Source organism: Mustela putorius, unplaced genomic scaffold (genome assembly GCF_011764305.1).
Source record: "Mustela putorius furo isolate JIRA1106 unplaced genomic scaffold, ASM1176430v1.1 tig00003987_pilon_pilon_pilon, whole genome shotgun sequence".
Taxonomy (NCBI): Eukaryota; Metazoa; Chordata; class Mammalia; order Carnivora; family Mustelidae; genus Mustela; species Mustela putorius.
This window is the reverse complement of record NW_025422126.1, coordinates 4777314-4802255: the sequence shown is the minus strand read 5'-3', so window position 1 is coordinate 4802255 and position 24942 is coordinate 4777314. Positions and strand designations below refer to the sequence as shown.

The window sequence follows — 24942 nt, the reverse complement described above, 5'->3', positions numbered from 1 at the left end:
TTTACTTAATGGCCCCACGTTTATTTCCTTGAATAAATGGGATTATGAACATAAACTCCACCACAGGGCAGATGTGAAAATATTAAATACAATTACACAAAAGCATGCATAGAAAATGCTTCCTTAGCATTGAGGTAATAGAGTCAGAGCCCAAGTTCCAAATCCTGTCCATTAGCTACTAGTTTTATGACCTTAAACAATGATTTCTTAGCCACAGTTGCCTATTTGTAAAGTGAAAATATGGCATTATTTTATTTTTTGCATTTCTGAGCTTTCTTGTGGGTTTTAATTTGCACTTAACTACTGGAATTGAGCATCTTTTCATGTGTAGGGCCTTTTTTTTTTTTTAAACTCTTATTACCAGAAAGAATATGTTATTAAAAATTAAACCCAGGGGTGCCTGGGTGGCTCAGCAGGTTGAGCCTCTGCCTATGGCTCAGGTCATGATCTCAGGGTCCTGGGATCAAGCCCTGCATTGGGCTCTTTGCCCAGCAGAGAGCCTGCTTCCCTGTCTCTCTCTGCCTACTTCTGCCTACTAGTGATTTCTGTAAAAAAAAAAAAAAAAAAAATCTTAAAAAGAAAATTAAATCCAGAGGGTTGGGAGAAGGCCTTGTTCAGCCTGAGACTGGCTGAGGTGAACATGGGAATAATGAGACTCTATCTGAGGGACACCATGTGTGCAGGGGCTGGGGTGAAAGGGGAGATGGCCTGTGTGGCTGCCACACTCTTTACTCACAGAGGTATTGAGCAAGTGAAACATTGAGAATTATGACAGCCGAGTTTCTCACTATTGGGAGGAAGGAAGTTTATATGCAGAAGACTAGAATGATCCCAGTGGAGCTGGACTGGAATTAGGGGACTTCAGTGTGAATTTATGATTTTTTAATATATATACAGAATGAGGGATATTGAAATGGAGACTCCACATCACAGTACTGTCCACTGATATGGCCTAGAAGCAATAATACCCTAGTAGTAAAGAGTATATATATAGTGCCCAAATCTTGATTTCCAAATGCCATTCTCCACTAAAAGAACAAGAGCTATCTAGACAAATAGTTGATTCCAGTACTGGGATGGGAAATTATAAGATGAAACTTAAATAGCTTGTGGTATCAGAAAATATGGAAGCACTAAAAGAATGCTATTAACACATCAAAAGGACATAACATCAGGACACCTGGACCGCTCAGTCGGTTAAGCATCTGCCTTTGGCTCAAGTGATAATCCCAGGGTCCTAGGATTGAGTCCCACCTCGGGCTCCTGCTCAGCGTGGAGCCTGCTTCTTCCTCTACCTGCCACTCCCCCTGTTCCTTCTGACAGATGAATAAATAAAATGTTTCCTTTAAAAAAAAAAAGGACAGGGGCACCTGGGTGGCTCAGTGGATTAAGCCGCTGCCTTCGGCTCAGGTCATGATCTCAGGGTCTTGGGATCGAGTCCCGCATCGGGCTCTCTGCTCAGCAGGAAGCCTGCTTCCCTCTCTCTCTCTCTCTGGCTGCCTCTCTGTCTACTTGTGATTTCTCTCTGTCAAATAAATAAATCTTAAAAAAAAAAAAAAAGGACATAGTATCCATCTTGAAGGGGCTACCACTGGGTCCAACTGAGAAAAATTAACCACCAAAATAAATAGTAGCAATAATGGATTATAATCCATAAAATAAAATACAAATCCATGTGCAGTCCATAATAATAAACCTATGGTGAATAAGTGAGTGAATCAGTAATTAGATAAATGGCAGAGAAGGGAAAGTCTCACAGTAGAAAGCCAATTATAAATGTAAAAAGAATGATGGAATGATAAAATGACTATTTGGCAGTTAGCATAGGAGTAACTGATTCAGAAAGACAACAAAGGCTGCCACTAGATGATGCAAGTTTGATGAGGAGCAGTATATTCATATAGTCTCAAAGTAGCTCTCCACAAACTACTAACTTTGCCATGGAGAAACCTGGAGGCACCATTTTAACCAACTTAACCTCACCTGATTATGATAAAAGATGGAGAGACCAAGGGTTGGCAAGGACATGGAGAAATAAGAACCCTTATACACTGTCACTGAGAATGTAAAATGGTGTAGCCATTTGGAAATCAGGCGGAAGTCCCTAAATGTTAAACAGATATCACATCCTTACAACTTTTCTCAAGTGTGAAATGATTTCAAGGTGAAAAGTAAATTTGGGGCTCCTGGTGACTTAGTCAGTTAAGCGTCTGCCTTGGGTCCAGGTCATGATCCCAGAATCCTGGGATCAAGCCCCAAATCGGACTACCTGCTCAGAAGGGAGTCTGCTTCTCTCTCTCCCTCTGCCCCTTGCCCTACTCATGCTCTCTCTCGCTCACTCTCTCAAATAAATAAAATCTAAAAAAAAAAAAGAGTACATAATAAAAATATAAAAAGAGACATGTTCAAGAATAAGAAACCTTTACTCTGCAGGGCTACTGGCACCAATTACATGCACGCTAGTGAATGCCACTGCCAGCTTTCCATTCAGAGAAATAGATGCACTTCTCAAAAGAAGTCACAAGGGGGCGTCTGAAAGCCAAGAAACAAAGTCTAGCTTACCTGAGCCTGTTCTGTGGCAGATGAAGGTTGTCCACCCTTCCTTACCCAGAATGCACTCCTCAACCCAAAAGGGGGAAAAAAAGGCTGTCTGCTAACACTGGGGAGATTCCATTCACAGTAGACGAGGCTTTGAGTCACCTAAGAGCTAGCCTCCCTCCTCCTGTTTGGATCTAGATTTCAGGGCATCTGTCAAGGGTCACTGCACCCATTACAACTGGACTATCACAGCTCTGACAGCAGTGAAGAGCAAGTCCTGGAAGAGGAACTCACAGACATTCCTGCTTGTGTGAACTCACCCAATCCTGCTTCATCCTGTCTTCTTCATCTGACTTCCAAGAGGTTCTCTCCAGATCTCCTTTGATCCAATATTTCTGAGCTCTGGAATATGTCCCTTTGGGTCTACCTGACCTTATCACAAATCCCTCCTTAAATGGAACTGGTCAAGTCCCAGAGGTCTTGAGTATTGTGTAGCGTAGCGGAAGACACAGTCTTGGAGACAAACCAAGCAAGGCCCAAATCAAGGGTTTGGTACTTAATTTCTTGAGCCTCAGTTTCCTTATCTATAAAACTATATATATGCCATTTCCTTTTTAAGAATGTCATTGGGATTAAATATTTAAATACAGTCCCTAGTATAGCATAGATGACCAGTAATATTCAATGACTATTTTATTTTCACAATTTAAGCATATACAACAGGTAGAAAAAAATGGATTTAAAGTTAAGATAAACTGTGTTAAAATTTCTGTTCCCTATGACCCTTGGCCAACCAATTCATCGGAGTCTCACTATCTGCATGTCATAGTGAAGTTATAAATATTACACGCGAATATACCTTTAAGAATGCTGTGAACCATACTGTTACCCCAGCCAGATACTGGATTCTTCCCTTAAATAAAGCCAGATCTTAGCCTACATTGCTCAGCTCAAGTGTTGTGTTGTCCAAGGAACCTTTTCTCTCTCTAGTAATCTCTAAAATGTAAAACTCCATAGTGTTAAAAAGAATGATGGAGGTCTAAATGTACTGAAAGAACTCAGAGATTCTAAGTGAAAATAAAACAAGGAATTCATGCATTATTACTCCGTTTTTATATTTAGGGGGAAAAAAAGTGACCCATGTTAAACCCTTGCTTAAAACTCTTCTGTGGGTTTCTTGCCAACCAAATGAAATTCAAGCTCTTTACCTGGGACTCAAGCCCCTTCATTACTTGGGCCCGGCCCACCTCCCCAGCCTCATCCTCTAGAGACCAGCCTCACCATCCCATAAGTGCTGAGTTCCAGCTATGACAAAAGTGCCCTTTATTATTTCTTCCTCTAGGTCTCAAGCTTTAGCATGCATCAGAATCACCTGGCCGGCTCTACCCATAGAATTTCTGATTTAGGGCTGAGGTGGGGCCTAGGAATTTCTATTTCTACCAAGTTCCCAGGTGATACTGATTTGGCAGTTAAGGGACCACACTCGGACAGTCACTGCCCTTACAATTATAGGATTCAACTTTATTACCTGTATATGGACTGATCAATCCTATCAGTTTGCCTAGGACTGAAAGTCCCACGTAGCAGAAAACCCCTCAGTCCAAGGAAAACTGAGACAGTTGGCTTCCCTACCTGTATAGGAATCATTCACAGGCTCCTGCTTAAATAATAGTTACTGCTAAGAAGCAGTAACTCTACAGGTAGGCCAACAGGAAGTGCCCGAGAAAGGAGTTCCATCAACTTGAATGGCTTTTTGCTGGAGTAAGAATATTTAACAAAGTTTTTCAAATTCAGACTCTTCCAAACACATTCTCTTTATTTCCTTCAGAGCACAGGATTTAGTCCTCTGGTCCTTGTAAACATTTAACACAATGGTATGAGATCAAAGTGTAAGCATCCATGTCCTTGCCCTGTGCTGCTGGGGTGAGTGTATATAGGGAGTACGTGTGAGCTTCTTACTCAATTCACAGTAGGTCTTGTCATGGAATGATACTTCCACATGGGGCAATGCAGCTGATTTTCTGTGACACCCAAAGGGTGCCCCAAACAATAAGGGGCCATGGTCCTTCAGAAGGACTAATGTCTTTGTTGATTAGAGCCAATATTTTTCATTAACTTCATCCTTTTCCAAGGAGTCAGAGGTCAGAGAGCTGATAGCGTCGCACAAGACCATCTCGACAGCATGTGTAGATCTGCTTCTCCCATGTGGCTACCTGGAACATAAAAGTTCACAGCTCAAAGGAAGCCTGGGAATCTTCCATTTTGAGAAGATAGAAGCTCGTCATTGATCTCCATTAGTACAAGTGAGTCTAAGAAGCTCTACTGACTTCAAAGACAAAAGAAGAATTAGATCCATGATCAGTATTTTAAAATAGCCAGTTAGGACCCAGTTCCCTTAGGACTACAGAACAGAGAAACTAATCAGCCAAGTAGAGAGCAAACCCCTTAGTGTGGTGCATAGTTGAGGGCAGAGGGTCTGGATCTGGGAAAGGAGATGACCCATAGACTGGCCGGTGTATCTCTGAACCTTATAAAATTATATTCAAAGAAGTTCTCAATATATGCCTGCCTGAGGGGATTTCACCGACTTCTCAAAGAAATCTGAGGCAGCAGCTACGTGGAGGAGCAAGGCACATGCTGGGGCTGCGCCACGGCACCACGGGTTGAGATGAAGGCCAGTCTAGGCTCTGCCACCACTACTGCCACCTTGCTTAGAGAGCACATGGATGGCATCACCTCCTCCAAGACTTCTGGAATTTCTCAACCTCATCTTCAGGGTCGGGGGTAGCTCGCATTCTGGCCTTTTAGGTTATGTGGGAGCCCCTGTCTTCATCACTTATGATGACAATGACCACTTCTTTGAAGATGTGCATCCTCTTGTCCCTACTATAATTATCATTGCTATGGATCCCCACTTTTCATTTTCGGGCTGACTGGATACTGTGTCCCAATCTGGGAGAGCTGCTGTAGATGTGCCACATTTGTCATCATTCTACTCTTGGTTTTTTTGCAGAAGCTGTTGTAGGGGTTCTGGGATACATTTACAGAGTGAAGGTAGAAAAACGAGGTTGATCAGAGCATCCAGGAAGTAAGACCTACAGAGGAACCAGCCCTACAATGGAACCAGCTAGTCAGACTGGGAATAATAAGGACTGGTTCAAAGAAACCAAAAACCAGTGTCCCTAAGCTGCAGCAGAGAGACAGCTGGCACCTGTAATGGTTGGTGGGCCCACTCCTCTCACCTCCATGCTGAGGGGTGTTGATGTCCTAGGGGTGAAGGAGCTACAACCAGTCACGTGCATGTGATCTGGGAGAGCGGGCCCGTGCAGCTCTTCAGCGGCTAGATGTGCTATGTGCATACATTATACTATGCAGGAGTAGAGATCCTGTATATGAGCCCCTTACCACTGGCAAAAGTCTTGTTCTGCTTTGGAAGGTGAGTCAAGCAGGTTTACTTTTAGTAGTTCAGCCACATTTAGTTAAACCACACATTACACAGGCACAGGTGTTGGACAGAGCAGCTTGGCTCTTCATGTGCCCACCTGTGATTTTCTTTTCCCTTGTTCTATCTGACTCTCCATGTTCATAAGTTTTTAGGCACGACAGTGAATGTTATCATTTCAGAGCCATTTGTGAGTTGAACAGTGTGGAAGAATGAGAGGGGGACCTGGGCCTGCTTCTGTTACCTCCACGCAGCAACAGAACTGCTGCCAAAGTATCACTGGGTCTTTTCCATCTTTACAGCGGAGAACTCTTGGGGAGAGAAGGGGGAAGCCAGCTAAGGTTAAAGTTAATACCAGTTGGTGCCCTTCATCAGTGTCCTTTTAAAAAATATACATTGCAGTTCAATAACATAGCACTGTACAAAAATGACCAAAATAGTTCATCTTCAAAATCAGACTGATTCTTGAAACTAGAGGTGTTTTTTTTTTTAAACTGGAGGTTTTTAATCAACCTTTATAGGAGCATAATATATGCATTTAAAAAAGATTCTATTTATTTGAGAAAGAGAGAGTGAGAGAGAGCATGAGAGAGGAGGAGGTCAGAGGGAGAAGCAGACCCCCTGTGGAGCTGGGAGTTCGCTAAGGGACTCGATCTCGGATCTCCAGGATCATGACCTGAGCCAAAGGCAGTGGCTTATTAACCAACTAAGCCACCCAGGCGCCCCTATGCGCAACTTTTAAAAAACAATTTGTGTGCATGTGTGTATGTTATTATATGATTAAGCCCATTCATTATAAATCTAAACTCATTAGGATTAATGTACCCATGCAGACTAGCAAAACAGTATGTAGATAAGATCTCAGTTGAAAGAAAAGAAGAGAAAAAGCCTGAGACTCAAAGGTTAAGAACCACTAATTCAGTGGAAGAAGCATGAATTCTGGAGGTAGCTTAATCTCAGGTGTGCTAATGTGTACCTACATGACCTAAGGCAACTTTCTCAATCACTCTGGACTCCAGCTTCCTCACTTATAAAAATGAAAATGGTATGTTGATTCACAATATAGAACACTATGCAGGAATTTTAAAAATGAAGTGGATCTATTTGCATTTATCTGAAAAGAGCTCTGAGATGTTAAAAAAGTCACAGAACAAAACAATACATAGAGAATGTTTTCAGTTATGCACAAACTAAAGATAAACCTATATTATCTACATAATTACATAAACACAAAGATGTAAGTGAAAAATTTCCAAAAACAGTCTTGAAAGATACATGCCCAAGTGCTAATGCTAGTTACTCCTGGAAAGAAGAGCAGAACTAAAAAGGTCTTAAAGGAGACTTGAAAGTTGTGTAATTTTGTATTGTTTGAATTTTTATAGGTATGTATTAGCTGTATAACTTTAAAAAAATATAAAAACAATAGAAATAATAATACTTATACCTCAAGAATAATAACAATGAAATAAGATACATGTAAAACATCCAGCACAATGTCTAGTCAATAAATATTATTTCCCCTTTTGTTTTTCTCTTTCTAATCAAATGAGATAAACAGTCTTGAACTTTAAATAATAATAATAATGACAGCTAACTATTTATAGAAGATTTAAAATTTACAACTATTTTTCATATACATTTTATAGAACTGACAGACTGAGGAGGTGAAATGATTTTTCAAGTTTCTAGAGCTAAAAAGTGGTGAAATCACTTCTGATTCAAAATTCTCACTGACTTTTATCTCATCCATAAGTATTTTATCATTCAGAATGCCCACAAAGTAGCTGGATTCAGTCCCCTCAAAAGCCTTAGATCTCAGGTGGGAATCACCCAGGTGCCTCTCGGGCCTGTACCTTGAACACAGGGTCACAGTCAGCTCCAGTGAGCTCAATGAGATAGTCTAGGTCTTGCTGGACAATGAAACAGCTTCCATCACCTAAAAGGCAGAAAGAAAAATTTAGAGAACTAAAGAAAAGCTGCACGCAAAGGAGCTTTAAAAAAAAAAAATCAGTATTGTAGTTTATTTCAGTACATCACGAGCCTAAAGAAGTTTATCCCAAGACCCAGAATGGCAAATAGACCTCATTACATGGGTCAAACATGAGGGCCTACAGTGGCTGCCTCGAATGCTGGGTTAGAGGATCTGAAGGACAAGTACAAGCTCAGTGGGAAGAAGGGCTGTCTTTGATGAGCAATACCTGCCAAGGGCACAGAGCAAGTCACTTCAGGCTTATAGAGGACTGCAAACTTACCCTGGACCATGATTTTTAACAGGGACTTGTCCATATACATGTTTTAATATGCTCCCAAATTATTCTTCTACCTATAAACTTGACTGGATACATGAGACAAAGGAGCAAAGTTGCAATTCCAAGAAAATAAAAGTATATTTATTTTTAAACTTAATTTTCTTAAAAGACCATGGACAAATGAGACTTGGAATGCTCTGTAAACTGCTGAAATAAAGTAATTTTTTTATTATTGTTTTACTTAATATAAAAACAGTACATGTTAATTGAGGAAAACTTTAAAAACAAGAAACAGAAATTTAAAAAAAAACACTCCATCTACCCCTAAAAGATCACTACTGTTAATATTTTTAATGTATTTTTCCAATCCTTTTTGTGCAAAATTTTTAAAAAGATTTTATTTATTTATTTAACAGACAGAGATCACAAGTAGGCAGAGAGACAGGCAGAGAGAGAGGAAGGGAAGCAGGCTCCCTGCTGAGCAGGGAGCCCAATGTGGGGCTTGATCCCAGGATCCTGGGATCATGACCTGAGCCGAAGGAAGAGGCTTTAACCCAATGAGCCACCGAGGCACCCCCTTTTTGTGCAAATGTTATTTTACATGGTTGAAAGCATATTACATAAAAGAATATCTTTATGCATGAAGTTTTTCTGTATCAACATTGTGACTTTGTAAAGAATAAAATTTTAATTAACCTTTTCAAGCTTTTTAAAAATTGAAAAACTGCTGTTGAAACAAATTAATTAATTTTAATTTATCTGTTAATCAACTTATACCCCAACCAGCAGCATACAGAAAGACCTTATCCTTTCTGGTATTATTAAAAATAATCTTTTTTTTTTTTTTTTTAAAGATTTTATTTATTTATTTGACAGAGAGAAATCACAAGTAGATGGATAGGCAGGCAGAGAGAGAGAGAGAGAGAGGGAAGCAGGCTCCCTGCCCCGCTGAGCAGAGAGCCCGATGCGGGACTCGATCCCAGGACCCTGAGATCATGACCTGAGCCGAAGGCAGCGGCTTAACCCACTGAGCCACCCAGGCGCCCAAAAATAATCTTTTTTAATTCAAATTTTATTTTATTTATTTATTTAAAAATTTTATCTATTTATTTGACAGACAGAGATCACAAGTAGGCAAAGAGGCAGGCAGAGAGAGAAGAAGGGAAGTAGGCTCCCGCTGAGCAGAGAGCCCGATGTGGGGCTTGACCCAGGACCCTGAGATCATGACCTGAGCCGAAGGCAGAGGCTTTAATCCACTGAGCCACCCAGGCACCCCTAAATTTTATTTTATTAAGTAATCTCTACACCCAACATGGGACTCAAACTGACAACCCAATATCAAGAGTAGCATGCTCCACCAATGCCAGCCAGGCATCCCAAAAATCATCTTTTCAATAAAAGAATTATTATTTTTTAGAAATACTTATGTAAGTATTGATAGGTATAATAATACAATATTTGTGATATGTTTCAAAATATCACAATAATTGGGGATTATAAGGGAAAGTGTAAAACAAGATGAAACAGGATTAGCTATAAACTGGTAAAGGTTGAAGCTAGATAATGGGAATATCAGGTTTATTATGCTTTTCTCTCTACCTTTGTATCTCTTTGACAATTTCCATAATAAAAAGTTTCTAAATTGTTTAATCTGGCAATTTCAATCTCCTCTCTAGTAAAAGAGTTCCAAAGGACCTTTAAGATCATCTATATCCAACTTCTAAACCGGTACTGAATTCTATTCACAACACCTTGCAGATTGGCCAGCCAGCCTATGCTTCTCCAACCCAAGTTGGTACTGCTTTCTACAATGCCAGCTTCTCTCCTAACGAGACAGAACATTTTCCTTACATTCAACTGAAATGTGGCTCCTGGTAACTTTCTTTCATCGGTCTTAGTTTCATCCTCTGAAAACAGTTATATTACTATGAATAAGGCACAATCACTACTTTTAAGGAGCCTGAACTGGAGGGAGATATAGACAATCATAGTGTAGGGTGATAAACACTGTACAATAAATACGATATGCCAAAGAATTGTGAAGAACCATACCCCTAGCCCAACCATAGATCATGCATTTAAATATAAATTTATTTATTTTTAGAGAGAGAGAGAAGGCATGAATGGGAGAGTAGGGGTGGAGTGCAGGGAAAGGGGCAGAGGGAGAGATCATCTTTTTTTTTAAGGGTGGGAGGGGAGGGACAGAGAGAAAGAGAATCTCAAGCAGGCTTCACGCCCAGCATGGAGTCCAATGCTGGGCTCATTCTCACATCCCCAAGATCATGACCTGAACAGAAATCAAGTCACTCAACCAGGCCACATAGGCACCCCAAGAGATAGAATCTTAAGTAGGCTCCACACAGCATGGAGCCTGATGCAGGGCTCAATCTCACCACCCTGAGATCATGACCTAAGCATTAAAAGTCAGATGCTTAACAGACTAAGCCACCAGATACCCCTAACCTTAAATTTAAAGGAACTACAGGAAGCCATCTCTCTCAAGGGATCCCTGGACCCACCTTGGCTGGCAATGAATCCATCTCTGAAACTCAGCAGGGACAGAACTGGTGCTCCAGATCTGTGGATGACTTGTACTGGAGCCCTAGAATTCAAAGAAAAAGAAGCAACTGTACTTTTTTCTTCAAGAGCAACACTTGACTATATTCAACGTATAGGACTAACCACACAAAAGCAAACAGGACAAACGTGGACAGAGATTAAACATTCATACACTTTCTTTCCTGGCAAGATCCTTAAATAGTAGATTCAGGTAATCCACTCAAAACCACCTTGGAGTGATCTAAACATGTCTCTAACTAAACAGGTCACTGAGCTGAATGAACTAAGTTACCACCACCAACTCCAGTCTTTAGGGGAGACCTGACAAGAGTTTAAGATAACAATGTTAACACATGTTAATTATTTTGCTTAAAGACAAAATTAAGACAGTTGGGAGTAAAAAAAAGATACTTGTCAGATATTACAAATGTCAGGACTCTATGAAATGAAAGAGAAAGGTGAATGAGAATCAATTTAATATATATGTAAAGCTGATTTTCTCTCTTTCTTTTTTAATCTTAAGTAGGCTCCACACTCAAAGTGGGGCTCAAATTTGTGACCCTGAGATCAAGTCGCACACTCTACCAACTGAGCCAGCTAGGTCCCCCTGTGAGGCTCATTTTCTTCTTCTTCTTCTTTTTTTTTTAATTTTATTTATTTGAGAGAAAGAGAGAAAGCACAAGCAGGGGGAGCAGAAGAGGGAGAAGCAGACTCCCCGCTGAGTCTGGGTCTGAGTCTGAGTCCGAGTCTGAACCTGACATGGGGCTTGATTCTAGGACCCTGGGATTATGACCTGAGCCAAAGGCAGATGCTTAACTAACTGAGCCACCCAGGCACCCTGGCTGATTTTCTAATAGTGATCAGACATTCCCTGAATCTCTATAGAGTCAAAAACAAGAACAAAAGTAAAGCAATTGAAATTTTGGAAGAAAAGGTGCAAGCTTTCACTACAATTTCTTTACTGCTCTTAAAGTAAAGCCCAAACTCCTTTGGATGGTACATGTGTTCTTTCTAACAAACTCTTGCTTTCCTGTCTGACATCACTTCTAACTGCTACCCTGTCTGCAGGATATATATTTGTCATATTAAACTACTCAGAGATCCCTGAAAGTGCCATACTTCCACATATCTTCATGCTTCTCTATGTGCTATTCTACCTAGGGCAGATCCCTCTCTTCATTTGGTAACTTCCTACTGGACAAGATCCAATTAAAGCTTCATCTTCTTGGAGAAGAATTCCCACCTTCTCCTTTCTCCTTCTCAGCGCTTTCTCATTTTCCTGTGTAGAGCCCTGTCAGCCCACTGACCACAATGTATCACCAATGTCTTTTAGTTGCCTGTCTTTACTGTTAGAATCCACCTCAAGGGCAGAATCTGTATCTTTTACTTCTGGTTTTCAGTGCCCTGCACAATATCTGGTGACCACAAAAGCCATTCAGTAAATGTCAGCTGAACAAAAGAAAGGAAATGGAAGAAAGAAGGGACAGAATTGGAGAAATAGTTAAATCCTGGGATGGAGAGGTTGTGTGGTTCTCTCTGGGTATCTTTAAAACCAGAATAAAGCCCATTTCAGATAGGTTATGATCAAAGCCAAAGAAAAACAGCTGGCTTACTTGAACTAAAAATGATCACTCTTAAGCCAATCCAGATTTAATACCACTGAGAAAATTACTGAGCTCCTTAAAATTAAAAGTTCTGTACAATCATTTTAAGTGAAATGTTAGTTCGTTAAAGCTCAGATTCCAAAGCCATCACTACAATAGGACAATCATGACAGCATGAATCAAATTACCTTTAATATGATTCCAGGAATAATAAGAACAACCAGACCACTCACACTGGAAAACCTTTATAAATGGAAAAATATACCCTTGATTCAACAGTCATCTACATGTTATGCTAAATCATTGTTAAAGCTAATAAAAATTTCCACTCTGTAGAAGACCTGCATCATGCAAATGAATGGTGACTCACCTTGGACTCCTCACGTCCAGCTGATAAATGTTTCCATCCTGTGTCCCAGCCAACAGCAAGAAGCCAGAGAGAAAAGTGCAGCAGTTGAAGGCATCTGAGCCAACAAAGAGGAACACCTGGGAACAAGCGGGTGCCGAAACTGCTGCTTAAACATTGTTTTCAGAAATAAGCAGACACCAAAAAAGGGAAAAATTTCCTATTTTTAGAGACATTTGCTTTCCTCTCCCTTTAAGTACTCTGCTTCTAAACAAAGTACTCAGCAAGGACCAAAGAGGAACCAGGCCCCGCAGAGGACTTTAACAATGTATGCACAACCACACCCGGATGCAGTTTTCAAACTACTGCCCCTCAACACACTGCCTCCCAGGACCCACACTGCCTCCCACAACCCTCAGTCTCCAACGTCTTTCTTCTGCTTCTCATTACAACCCTCCATTTGGGAAATACTTGCAATTCACACATTTAAATTTTGTTCATGTCACTTCTGACAACCTTTTGAAGGGAGACTACGTAGGAAAAGAAACAAGCTTAAATAAAGTGGCAATTTAAAGAATTATAATTCTTCCCGAAAAAAGGAATTATCAGATGTTGTTGTTGTTCTCTACTGTTAGCTCAATCTGATCATTTCTGCCTCAAATGTTCTAAAAAGAAAGGAAAAAAACAAATCTGGCCAAACAAACAAAACCTGTGATTTCCCTTCAGAAGGAAAAGCAGTGCAGAGGCGATACAACCAGAAAGAGTGACGTTCCTGGAATATCATTTCTGAAAATGGAAACATCACTAGAACAAAAGTAACAAGAAGAAATGAAAATATAAAATCTATAGCCAACCCATATCATTAAAGTTATCTGGGTGAGGCTGATGGGCAAAATAAAATCCCAGGGAACCCCGGGCTTAATGAAGAGTAGTATGCCCAGTGCAAAATTTCAAAGGCTGAAGGAAAAAAATTCAAATAATTCTTCCATAAGAGACATTCTGGTCACTAGTTGATCAAGAGTCCTGAATGCATGAGTCCTTGACTCAGAATTTCTTCACATTACCTTGGATATGGAAGGAAATCTACATAACCTCATCATTTTATACACAGTATGCTGAAGCCCAGAGAGAAAGTGACTTAACAAAGGTCACAAAGAAGTAGAGCATTTAATCCTCATCATACAACCCTACAAGGTGAGTACTACTATGCCCAATTTAGTGATGAGGAAACTGAGGCTCAGAATGGTTAAGTAACCTATTAAATGTCACAACCATTATAGAAGAGCTACGATGTGAATGCTGCCCTTTCTCCAAATTCCATGCTCTTAATCGTTACACTCTTTTGCCCTTTACTCCTGCAGCTTTCCCAAAAGATGAACACAGGGAGCAAGCAGAAATGTTTCCAAAACCGCTTTCCAGAAATCAGAGTGATCCAGCATGCCCCAGAGTTCCAAAGTCTTAGAGGAACCACTTGCCGGCTGCCTGCTCTGCAGTCCCAAGCACTGAAGTTTCTTATCCTCCCGTGCCAACAGCAGCATTTTCGACTCTGTTCCAACCTCCCGTTCACCTGCATGACAGATAAACCATGTCAACAATGGGCTAGGCCGATCAGCTGGCAGTGCCAGAAAGCACAAATCCTTACGGCTGTTTATTGAATTCCTCTTAGTGATTAATTTGCTAACTTAAAAAAACTTTTATTAAATTCTGTATCTTGGTAAACATCTGTCAAAACTCACAGAACTGATCATTTAAAAGGGTGACTTCTGGGGTACCTGCCTGGCTCAGTTGGTAGTACATGCAACTCTTGATCTCAGGGCTTTAAGTTCGAGCCCCAGGTTAGGGATAAGAGATTACTTAATAAATAAATATATATATATATGTTTAGATTTTATTTATTATTTGAGAGAGAGCAGGAGTGCACATGGGAAGGGCAGAGGGAGGAGAAAGAATCTGAAGCAGACTCTACACTGAGCCCAGAGCCCAGCACAGGCCTCAATCCCATGACTGCAAGATCATGACTTGAGCTGAAACCAAGAGTCAGAAGGTCAACTGACTGAGCTACCCAGGTGCCCCTAAATAAGCTAATTAAAAAAATATAAGGGGTGCCTGGGTGGCTCAGTGGGTTAAGCCTCTGCCTTTGGCTCGGGTCATGATCCCAGGATCCTGGGATCGAATCCCGCATTGGGCTCTCTGCTCAGCGGGGAGCCTCCTTCTTCCTCTCTCTCTTTCAGACTGCCTCTCTGCCTACTTGTGATCTCTGTCTGTCAAATAAATAAATAAAATCTTAAAAAAAAAAAAATATATATATATATATATATAATAAAATAAGATAAAAAGGGCAACTTTTACTACATGTAAAATACTTATCAATAAACCCAACTTAAGAATATTAAGTCATTTGGAATATGACAAGATATCATATTAGCAGCAGGGGCACAATGTTAGAACAGTCTCTGCCCTCAAGGCTCTTATGGTCTGCAGTAAATGAAATTTATTCATTCACTAAAATCTTTAGTGAGGGTCTACTATGTATTGGACACTATTCTAGGTGCTAAGGAAATAGTAATATATGAACAGACAGGGTCCTTACTCTCAAGAATTATAGTGGAATATGTAAATTTATAAACAAATAGGATATTTTCAGACAGTGATGAATTCCACAAAGGAAATAAAGAAGGAAAATCTAATCAGTAGTGAGTAGATGTGGAAGGCTGAGTGAGGAAAGGTAATTTTAAGTTTAAACTTCAACTGTAAAAAAAAATCCATGAGAAGTACCTGGGTTGCACAGTCAGGTAAGCATCTGACTCTTGGTTTCAGTTTAGGTCATGATCTCAGGGTAATGAGATTGAGCCCTGCGTCAGCTCTGTGTTCAGCATGGAGTCTGCTTACGACTCTCTCTCCCTCTACCCCCATCCCCACCAGCACAGCCTCTCTTAAATAAAAACAAACAAATAAATCTATCAAATAAATCTATCTTTTAAGAAACTCCATGGAGGCCAGGTTTCAACTGAGAACTGACTGGTAAACCAGAAATTAGCCATGCAAACACCTTTGTGAAGTAAAGGCAGTATGACACGAGGCTGGAAAGGAATGTGGAGGTCAGAAAGTGTTAAGTGTTGTGATAAGCCAAGTGAAGTGGATAGGATTTTAATATATGTATAAAAGGAGGTCACTGGAGGAGAGTAGGGACAAAGGAGAGCAACATGACTTGATTTGTGGGTTGCTTTTTTTAAAAAAATGACCACAAATGGTTGCTCTGAGGAGAATGGATTATAGGAGACTAGTAAGGGACACCTGGGTGGCTCAGTCAGTTAAATACCTGCTTTCGGCTCAGGTTATGATCTCGGGGTCCTAGGATCAGGCCCTGAGTTAGGCGCCCTACCAACTCTCCCTCTCAACTCTCCCCACCTCTCTCAAATAAATATATAAAATCCTTAAAAAAAGAAAACAAAAAACAAAAAACAAAAGGGCGCCCGGGTCTCTCAGTAAGGGTTATAGGAGACTAGTACGTGGTGCCTGGGTGGCTCAGTCAATTAAGCATCTGTCTTTGGCTCAGGTCATGATCCCAGGGTCCTGGGATCAAGCCCCACATCGGGCTCCCTGCTTGGCAAGAAGCCTGCTTCTCCTTCTCCCTCTCCCACTCCCCCCTGCTTCTGTTCCCTCTCTCACTTACTCTGTCAAATAAATAACTAAAATCTTTTAAAAATAAATAAATAAATAAATAAAACAAAAAGCATATTTTCATTTAAATTACTTTAAATTGAGATGCTAGGGTGGCTCAGTCGGTTGAGTGCCTTCAGCTCGGGTCATGATCCAGGGTCCTGGGATTAATCTCACATGTGGCCTCATGCTCCTTGCTTATTGGGGAGCCTGTTTCTTCTACCTCTGCCTGATGCTCCCCCTGCTTGTGCTCTCGATCTCTGACAAATAAAATCTTTTAAAAAAATTACTTTAAGCCAATACATTTTTAAAAACTTAACCTTGTTTTAAATAATATTTGTGGGCTATCTTAGGTTTGAAGCAAAATATGTGTATTAAATATATTTAATAGTACACTACTGAAGATGTGTACTGCCTGAAATAATCTTATTTATCACTAATTGCATATGTATCACACTTTGGGAAAAGACTTATCCTATTAATTCCAAAGAGAGCTCAGGGAACATCTGGTGGTCAGCCACAATTTTAGTTCTTGGACCACAGTACATCTGCATGGGAAGTTTAAGACAAGAGAGTACCTACAGTGTGTCAAAAGTGAAGGGCAGGGGTGCCTGGGTGGCTCGGTGGGTTAAAGCCTCTGCCTTCAGCTCAGGTCATGATCCCAGGGTCCCGGGATCGAGCCCCGCATCGGGCTCTCTGCTCAGCAGGGAGCCTGCTTCCCTTCCTCTCTCTCTCTGCCTGCTTCTCTGCTTACTTGTGATCTCTGTCAAATAAATAAATAAAATCTTTAAAAAAAAAAAAAAAAAAGTGAAGCGCAATGGGGCACCCGGGAGGCTCAGTCAGTTGAGTTTGACTTTGACTCAGGTCATGATCCTGGGGTCCTGGGATTGAGCCCTGCATCAGGTTCTCTGCTCAGCAGTGAGTCAGCTTCTCCCTCTACCTCTGCCCCTTTCTCCACTCATGCTCTCTCTCTCTCTCAAATAAATAAACAAAATCTTAAAAAATAAAAAGTGAAGGACAAAAATAACCCAAATCAGTTGAAAACCCATGTCCACATAAAAACATGCACACAGATATTTATAGCAGCTTTATTCATATTCGCCAAAACTTGGAAGCAACCAAGATGTCCTTCAGTAGGTGAATGGATAACTAAACTGAGGTACATCCAGACAATGGAATATTATTCAGTACTAAAAACCCATAAAAAGATATGGAGGAACCTTAAATGCTTATTACTAAATGAAAGAAACCAATCTGAAAAGACTGTATAGTTTATGATTCTGTGACATTCTGGAAAAGGCAAAATCATGGATGCAGTAAAAGTATCAGTGGTTGCTAAGGGATATAGGAGAGGAAGGGATGAAGTGGTAGAGCACAAAGGATTTTTCAGGCAATGAATCTTCTGTATGATACCATGATAGATACATGTCATTATACACTTGTCCAAATCCACAGAATATACAACACCAAGAATGAACCTAATAAAAATTACTTAAGTGATAATGATATGTCAACACAGGTTTATCAATTGTAACAAATATGCCACTCTGGTGAGGGATATTGATAAAATGGTAATTGGGGAGGCTGTCTGGGGCAGAGGGAGTATGAAAACCATACCTTTTTAAAAAGATTTATTTATTTATTTATTTGAGAGAGAGAGAGCACGTGTGTGCAACTGTGAGTGGGAGGAGGGGCAGAGGGCGAGGGAAAGAATCCTTAAGCAGACTGCACTGAGCATGGCACTCAACATGGGGCTTGATCTCATGACCTGACCCAAAACTAAGAGCTGGATACTTAACTGACTGAGCCACCCAGGTACCCCGGAAACTGCACTTTCTGCTCCATTTTGCTGTGAACCTAAAACTGCTGTAAAAAATAAAGTGTTTTCTTAAAAAGATTTTATTTTTAAAATCTTACACCAAAGGATTATTTTTAATCCTTACACCAAATATAAGGCTTGAATCCACAACCCCAATATCAAGAGTCTCACATTCCACTGACTGAGCCAGCCAGATGCCCCTAAAGAGGTTTTTTTGTGTTTTTTTTGGTAAAGATTTTATTTATTTGACAGAGAGATCACAAGTAGGCAGAGAGAGAGGTGGAAGCAGGCTCCCTGCTGAGCAGAGCCCGATGTGGGGCTCAATTCCAGAACCCTGGGTTCATGACCCAAGCTGAAGGCAGAGGTTTAACCCACTGAGCCACCCAGGCGCCCCTTTAAAGATTTTATATATTCATTTGAGAGTGAGAGAGACAAAGAGAGCACAAGCAGGGAGAGAGGCAGAGGGAAAGGAAGAAGCAGACTCCCTGATAAGCTGGGAGCGTGACTTGATCCCAGGACCTAGAGATCAAGACCTGAACTGAAGGCAGATATTTAACCATATGAACCATCCAAGTGCCCCAGCCCCTAAAGACTTTTTTTAAAGTAATCTCTACACCCAACATGAAGCTCAAACTTGGAACTCTGAGATCAAGAGTTGCACACTCTACAACTGAGCCTGCCAGGTGATCCCCACTACTAACTATTCTTATTTATTTTTTAAGATTTTATTTATATATTTGACAGACAAGTAGGCAGAGAAAGAGAGAGGGAAGAAGGCTCCCTGCTGAGCAGAGAGCCTGATGGCGGGCTCAATCCCAGCACCCTGGGATCCTGACCTGAGCCAAAAGCAGAAGCTTTAACCCACTGAGCCACCCAGGTGCCCCTACTAACTACTCCTGATCCAACCTCTGACCCAACCAAACATATCTTTCTACCTAACAGTTAATTTCACCTCAAGCTATTTTAATGTGAACTGCCCCTAATCCTACACCCCAGCTCCCATTTTCCCATCCTTTCCATTCTTGTCTATTCAACTCAAATTCATCCTCCAAGGTTCAAGTCAACTTCTTCGTGACACCTTTGTCATCTACACTAACCTAAAATATAAAATACTCTCTTCTTCCAAAAAACCATTTTATTTGTATTAAGAATCATTATGTTGTTCCAGCTAAAAAAATTTTTTTTTGTTTTATAGGCATCAGTCTCATCTGCTAAACTATGTACTTACTTAAATGTAGTTAACATGACATATACTTCTTTTATAGATTCTAAAGCAATAGAAACATAGTAGGTATGCAATAAATACTAAACTTATGGTGAAAATACAAATACCAGCCAAAAAAGCAGAGAAAGGAGAGAAAAGGAGAAGCTAAGGCAAACACTGAAGGTGCCTAAGGAATCAAAATAAGCTCAACATATCATTACCAACTTACTCGGCGTGTGCTCAGGCGAGCCGAGGTTTATGGAGTTGTCAGCAGCACCCACAGCCACTCCATTGATAGAAGAACCACAGTCTGCAATGACTCCCAGGCAGGCTGAGCGCCCACAATCCCAAAGTCGTGCTGTCCCATCTCGAGAACCAGACACCACATTCCTCCCCCGATCAACAATGGCTGTATCCAGAATACCTGGCAAGAGGAAAAAAAAAAAGGATCCTAAGATGGAGTGGGTCATAAAGGAACTACAAGGGCAGAGAATAAAGATATGCCTAAATGACTCTGTTGCTTCACAAACATGTACTGGATATGTACTACATGCTGGGCAAGTTCAAGTGCTAGAAAAACAGAAATAGAACAAAGTCCTTGCTTCACAATGGTTCAAAAACTAGTCCTTAGAGACAGACTTAGAAAAAGGTTTGGATTTAATTCTTAGTGGAGTGTCCTAGAACAGTGGTCTTTAAGTTTTAATTTTGGCTTTTAAAACATGTTTTTTAAATAAAAATTAAGGGACGCCTGGGTGGCTCAGTTGGTTAAGTGGCTGCCTTCAGCTCAGGTCATGATCCCAGCGTCCTGGGATCGAGTCCCACATCGGGCTCCTTGCTCAGCAGGGAGCCTGCTTCTCCCTCTGCCTCTGCCTGCCATTCTGTCTGCCTGTGCTCGCTCTCTCCCCCTCTCTCTCTCTGATAAATAAATAAAATCTTTAAAAAAAAAAATAAATAAATAAATAAATAAAAATTAAGATGTTTCAGTTCAGTTTGAAAATCACTGTCTTACTGCTTCCACTGAGAACTAATTGAAAGGATTAATCTTGCCATCTTAAAGATGTGACTTCTGTACTGGCCAAAAGACAGTAGCCCCATCTCTCCCAGGCCCTTTCCCTTATAACTGAAAAAAATCTGGACATAAGACAAGAAAACTGATGGGCTCCTGGGTGGCTCAGTGGGTTGGGCCACTGCCTTCGGCTCAGGTCATGATCTCAGGGTCCTGGGATCGAGTCCCGCATCAGGCTCTCTGCTCAGCGGGGGGCCTGCTTCCCTTCCTCTCTCTCTGCCTGCCTCTCTGCCTACTTGTGATCTCTCTCTGTCAAATAAATAAATAAAATCTTAAAAAAAAAAAAAGACAAGAAAACTGGAAGATGGAAAGAAGGTTACGTAGGGACTTGAGGACTTGGGAGAACAAAAGAGTAACAAATTCCCTGGATTTCCTTATTGCTTCCCGTACAACCTGGAAAGGATCTACAGAAGCCTCCAACAAGGAATTGATTAAAAAAAAAAATGTACAAATTTAAAAACAAAAACAAAACAACCCAACTCCAAGAAATAGTTGCAAAAAATTGGGAAAGGGGTGGCCTAGCAGAAAATGTTGGCAACTTACTCAAACAGAGAGAGAAAAACTGCCACTTCCCCTTCCCCAAGGTCAGTGAGGCTAAACAGGCAGCGCTCTTCTACCCTACTCCCACTGAAGCAGGAGGCAGCAGTCCAATTCTTTGACCCTTGACAGTGATCAGGCTCAGCAGGGTCCAGTGGAGAGCTGAACCTCTATCCTGACCTGGCAACAACAGGTAGAATGAGAAAAAACAAAGTAGTGGAAAGTAGCACTCTACTTTCCCCCAACTACCTTCTCACAATACGGTGGCAACTAGAATGGATCTCTTCTTCACTCTGAGATGACAAGAATAAAAGAAAGAGGAGCCCTACAGAGCTAGAACCTATGACAAATTACTCTAGAAAGAAGCTATGAAAGTAGCAGGAAGGCCTTGCAAGAGAAGCTACCAGAGCAAAGACCTACCAGAAGCCAAAAAGCTTTAAATATCAAACCAAACTGATAAAAGTCCTCAACATAAAAACCAAGATGAAAAAGCATTTGCCTTCAAGAAAAGATTCCACTCAGCTCAGACCATGATCTCGGGGTCCTGGGACCAAGCCCCACATTGATCTGCTCAGCTGAGAGCCTGCTTCACCCCAACCCCCATGCCTGCCTCTCTGCCTACTTGTAATCATTGTCTGTCAAATAAATAAATAAATAAAATCTTAAAAATAAAATTAAAAAAAAAAAAAGAAAGAAAAGATTCCACTGAATCACAAATAAACATCCTAGCCAATGTCTGGGAAATAAGAACGTTAAATGACACTATGACTAAAACAAGTCTTAGTAAAAAATACAGCAACATTCATATATCTAGGCATGTTTTTAACAAGTTTACTCCATTAAAATTATCTAGTTTTACTATTAAACTGGTTTAATGTTGCCAGGAAGTAAAAACACACATACCAGGGAAGGGGAAATGTATGTGTGTGTGTACATGGAAAGAGTAATGGTTGTGACTAGATCTCAGAAAAAATGAGTCTTGAAAAAAAAAAAGTTTTGAAGCACCTACTGTTACTTCAAGGCAGCATATCTTATTTCAAAGAAAATAGAGAAGAGTTTGAAAATAATGGCTGAAGAGCTGAAAATGCAACATGACCTGCTAAAATTATTCCACAAATGCAAGCAGCTTCCCTACCATGGTGAGCAAAACTCAACCAATCAACTATAATGGTGTTCCATTTGTCTCAATGTTTTCACAGATTAAGAATGATCTGGCAGTTATTAGAGTTATGATTATTAAATTATTATTCAAAGGATTATATTTCTATATACCTCCAAATTCACCAACCTTAGTTAAAGGGCCTGGGCAATTTAAAAACTTCAAACTAAAGTACACCTTGGAGCTACTTAGAAGACTCATGTATAGTAGTATCCCCTTAGCCACAGTGTCACTTTCTGTGAAAATATTAAATATTAAATGGAAAATTAAATGGAAAATTCCAGAAATAAATAATTCATATGTCTTAAATTGTATGCTTTTCTGAGTAGCGTGATAAAATCTTGCATTATTCCACAGCCAAGACATGAATCACATCACTTTACCCAGCATATCCACGCAGTATCCATTTGTCTGTCACATATCACAGGTTTGTACATATAGGAAAAGATAGTATATACATGATTTGGTACTATCTGCAGTTTCAGGCATCCACTGGAGGTCTTGGAACGCATTCCCCAGGGATAAAGGGGGACTACTATATTACAAAGACAAAACTACTTTATCTTTTTATTAGAAAGATTTAAAAACATATACATATCTCATCTCTGCTTACTAAAGAACACACTAATTATTTACATATAAAATACATATCTAAAAATATAAGGGAAAACCAATTACATATTAACCGGGATCGTATTTGTGCTACTAGAGAACTTCTGTTAGATTGGAAGAATAAACATTGTTAAAATGTCTATACTGCCTAGAGCAATATATACTTTTAATGTCATTCCGATCAAAATTCCACCAGTATTCTTCAAAGAGCTGGAGCAAATAATCCTAAAATTTGTATGGAATCAGAAGAGACCCCGAATCGCTAAGGAAATGTTGAAAAACAAAAATAAAGCTGGGGGCATTACATTATCTGATTTCAAGCTTTATTACAAAGCTGTGATCACCAAGACAGCATGGTACTGGCATCAAAACAGACACATAGACCAGTGGAACAGAGTAGAGAGCCCAGATATGGACCCTCAACTCTACGGTCAATTAATCTTTGACAAAACAGTAAAAAATATACAGTGGAAAAAAGACAGTCTCTTCAATAAATGGTGCTGGGAAAACTGGACAGCTATATGTAGAAGAATGAAACTCGACCATTCTCTTACACCATACACAAAGATAAACTCAAAATGGATAAAAAACCTCAACGTGAGACAGGAATCCATCAGAATCCTAGAGGAGAACATAGGCAGTAATCTCTTCAATATCAGCCACAGCAACTTCTTTCAAGATATGTCTCCAAAGGCAAAGGAAACAAAAGCGAAAATAAACTTTTGGGACTTCATCAAAATCAAAAGCTTCTGCACAGCAAAGGAAACAGTCAAAAAAAACAAAGAGGCAACCCACGGAATGGGAGAAGATATTTGCAAATGACAGTACAGACAAAAGGTTGATATCCAGGATCTATAATGAACTCCTCAAACTCAACACACACGAAACAGGCAAACATATCAAAAAATGGGCAGAAGATATGAACAGACACTTCTCCAATCAAGACATACAAATGGCTATCAGACACATGAAAAAATGTTCATCATCATTAGCCCTCAGGGAGATTCAAATTAAAACCACATTGAGATGTGGAGAAAGGGGAACCCTCTTACACTGTTGGTGGGAATGCAAGTTGGTGTAGCCTCTTTGGAGAACAGTGTGGAGATTCCTCAAGAAATTAAAAATAGAACTTCCCTATGACCCTGCAATTGCACTCCTGGGTATTTACCCCAAAGATACAGATGTCATGAAAAGAAGGGCCATCTGTACCCCAATGTTTATAGCAGCAATGGTCATGGTCGCCAAACTATGGAAAGCAACAAGATGCCCTTCAACGGACGAATGGATAAGGAAGATGTGGTCCATATACACTATGGAGTATTATGCCTCCATCAGAAAGGATGAATACCGGGGCGCCTGGGTGGCTCAGTTGGTTGGACGACTGCCTTCGGCTCAGGTCATGATCCTGGGGTCCCGGGATCGAGTCCCACATCGGGCTCCCAGCTCCATGGGGAGTCTGCTTCTCCCTCTGACCTTCTCCCCTCTCATGTGCTCTCTCTCACTGTCTCTCTCTCAAATAAATAAATAAAATCTTTAAAAAAAAAAAAAAAAAAAAAAAGGATGAATACCCAACTTTTGTAGCAACATGGACGGGACTGGAAGAGATTATGCTGAGTGAAATAAGTCAAGCAGAGAGAGCCAATTATCATATGGTTTCACTTATTTGTGGAGCATAACAAATATCATGGAGGACAAGGGGTATTAGAGAGGAGAAGTGGAAGGGGAGGTGAATCATGAGAGACTATGGACTCTGAAAAACAATCTGAGGGGTTTGAAGTGGCGGGGGTGTGGGAGGTTGGGGTACCAGGTGGTGGGTATTATGGAGGGCACGGATTGCATGGAGCACTGGGTGTGGTGAAAAAATAATGAATACGGTTTTTCTGAAAATAAATAAATTGAAAAAAAAAAGAATTAGTCTATTCTATTAGAAATAACAATTTCTGCTTTTCACATGACAAGTATGTTAAAATATCACAAAGCTCACCCTCTCTGGCAGGAATTAAAGTTTAGCTTTGTATTTTATAGGAACAATAACATTTATTGGACACTTACTATAATACCAGGGATTATACTAAATCTTTCATATGTACCAGCTCATTTAATACTGCTATCCCCATGTTCATGAGGAAACCAAGGCTCAGAATAGT

At 40.3% G+C, this 24942-nt stretch overlaps 1 protein-coding gene and 1 pseudogene across 3 annotated transcripts in view; one reads left to right on the top strand and one right to left on the bottom strand.

Annotated features, from left to right (window-relative positions):
• Positions 1 to 4336: 4336 nt before the first annotated feature.
• Positions 4337 to 24942, bottom strand: part of PAAF1 (proteasomal ATPase associated factor 1) — a 44146-nt gene continuing 23540 nt past the window's right edge. Inside the window, exons 7-13 of one of the 3 annotated variants that reach the window (XR_006604197.1) lie at positions 19651 to 19845; positions 14214 to 14305; positions 12763 to 12878; positions 12581 to 12635; positions 10749 to 10831; positions 7834 to 7916; positions 4693 to 4751 (exon numbers count right to left, since the gene is read on the bottom strand). Coding sequence is in view for 1 of the 3 variants with exons in the window: in XM_045071383.1 (XP_044927318.1) it covers positions 4674 to 4751; positions 7834 to 7916; positions 10749 to 10831; positions 12763 to 12878; positions 14214 to 14305; positions 19651 to 19845 (647 nt within the window). In the remaining 2 variants the exon portion in view is untranslated. Of the gene's footprint in view, positions 4752 to 7833; positions 7917 to 10748; positions 10832 to 12580; positions 12636 to 12762; positions 12879 to 14213; positions 14306 to 19650; positions 19846 to 24942 lie in introns of all 3 variants that reach the window. The other 2 variants (XM_045071383.1, XR_006604198.1) reach the window with 2 other exon arrangements.
• On the top strand, positions 5265 to 6147 carry LOC123389567 (annotated as a pseudogene).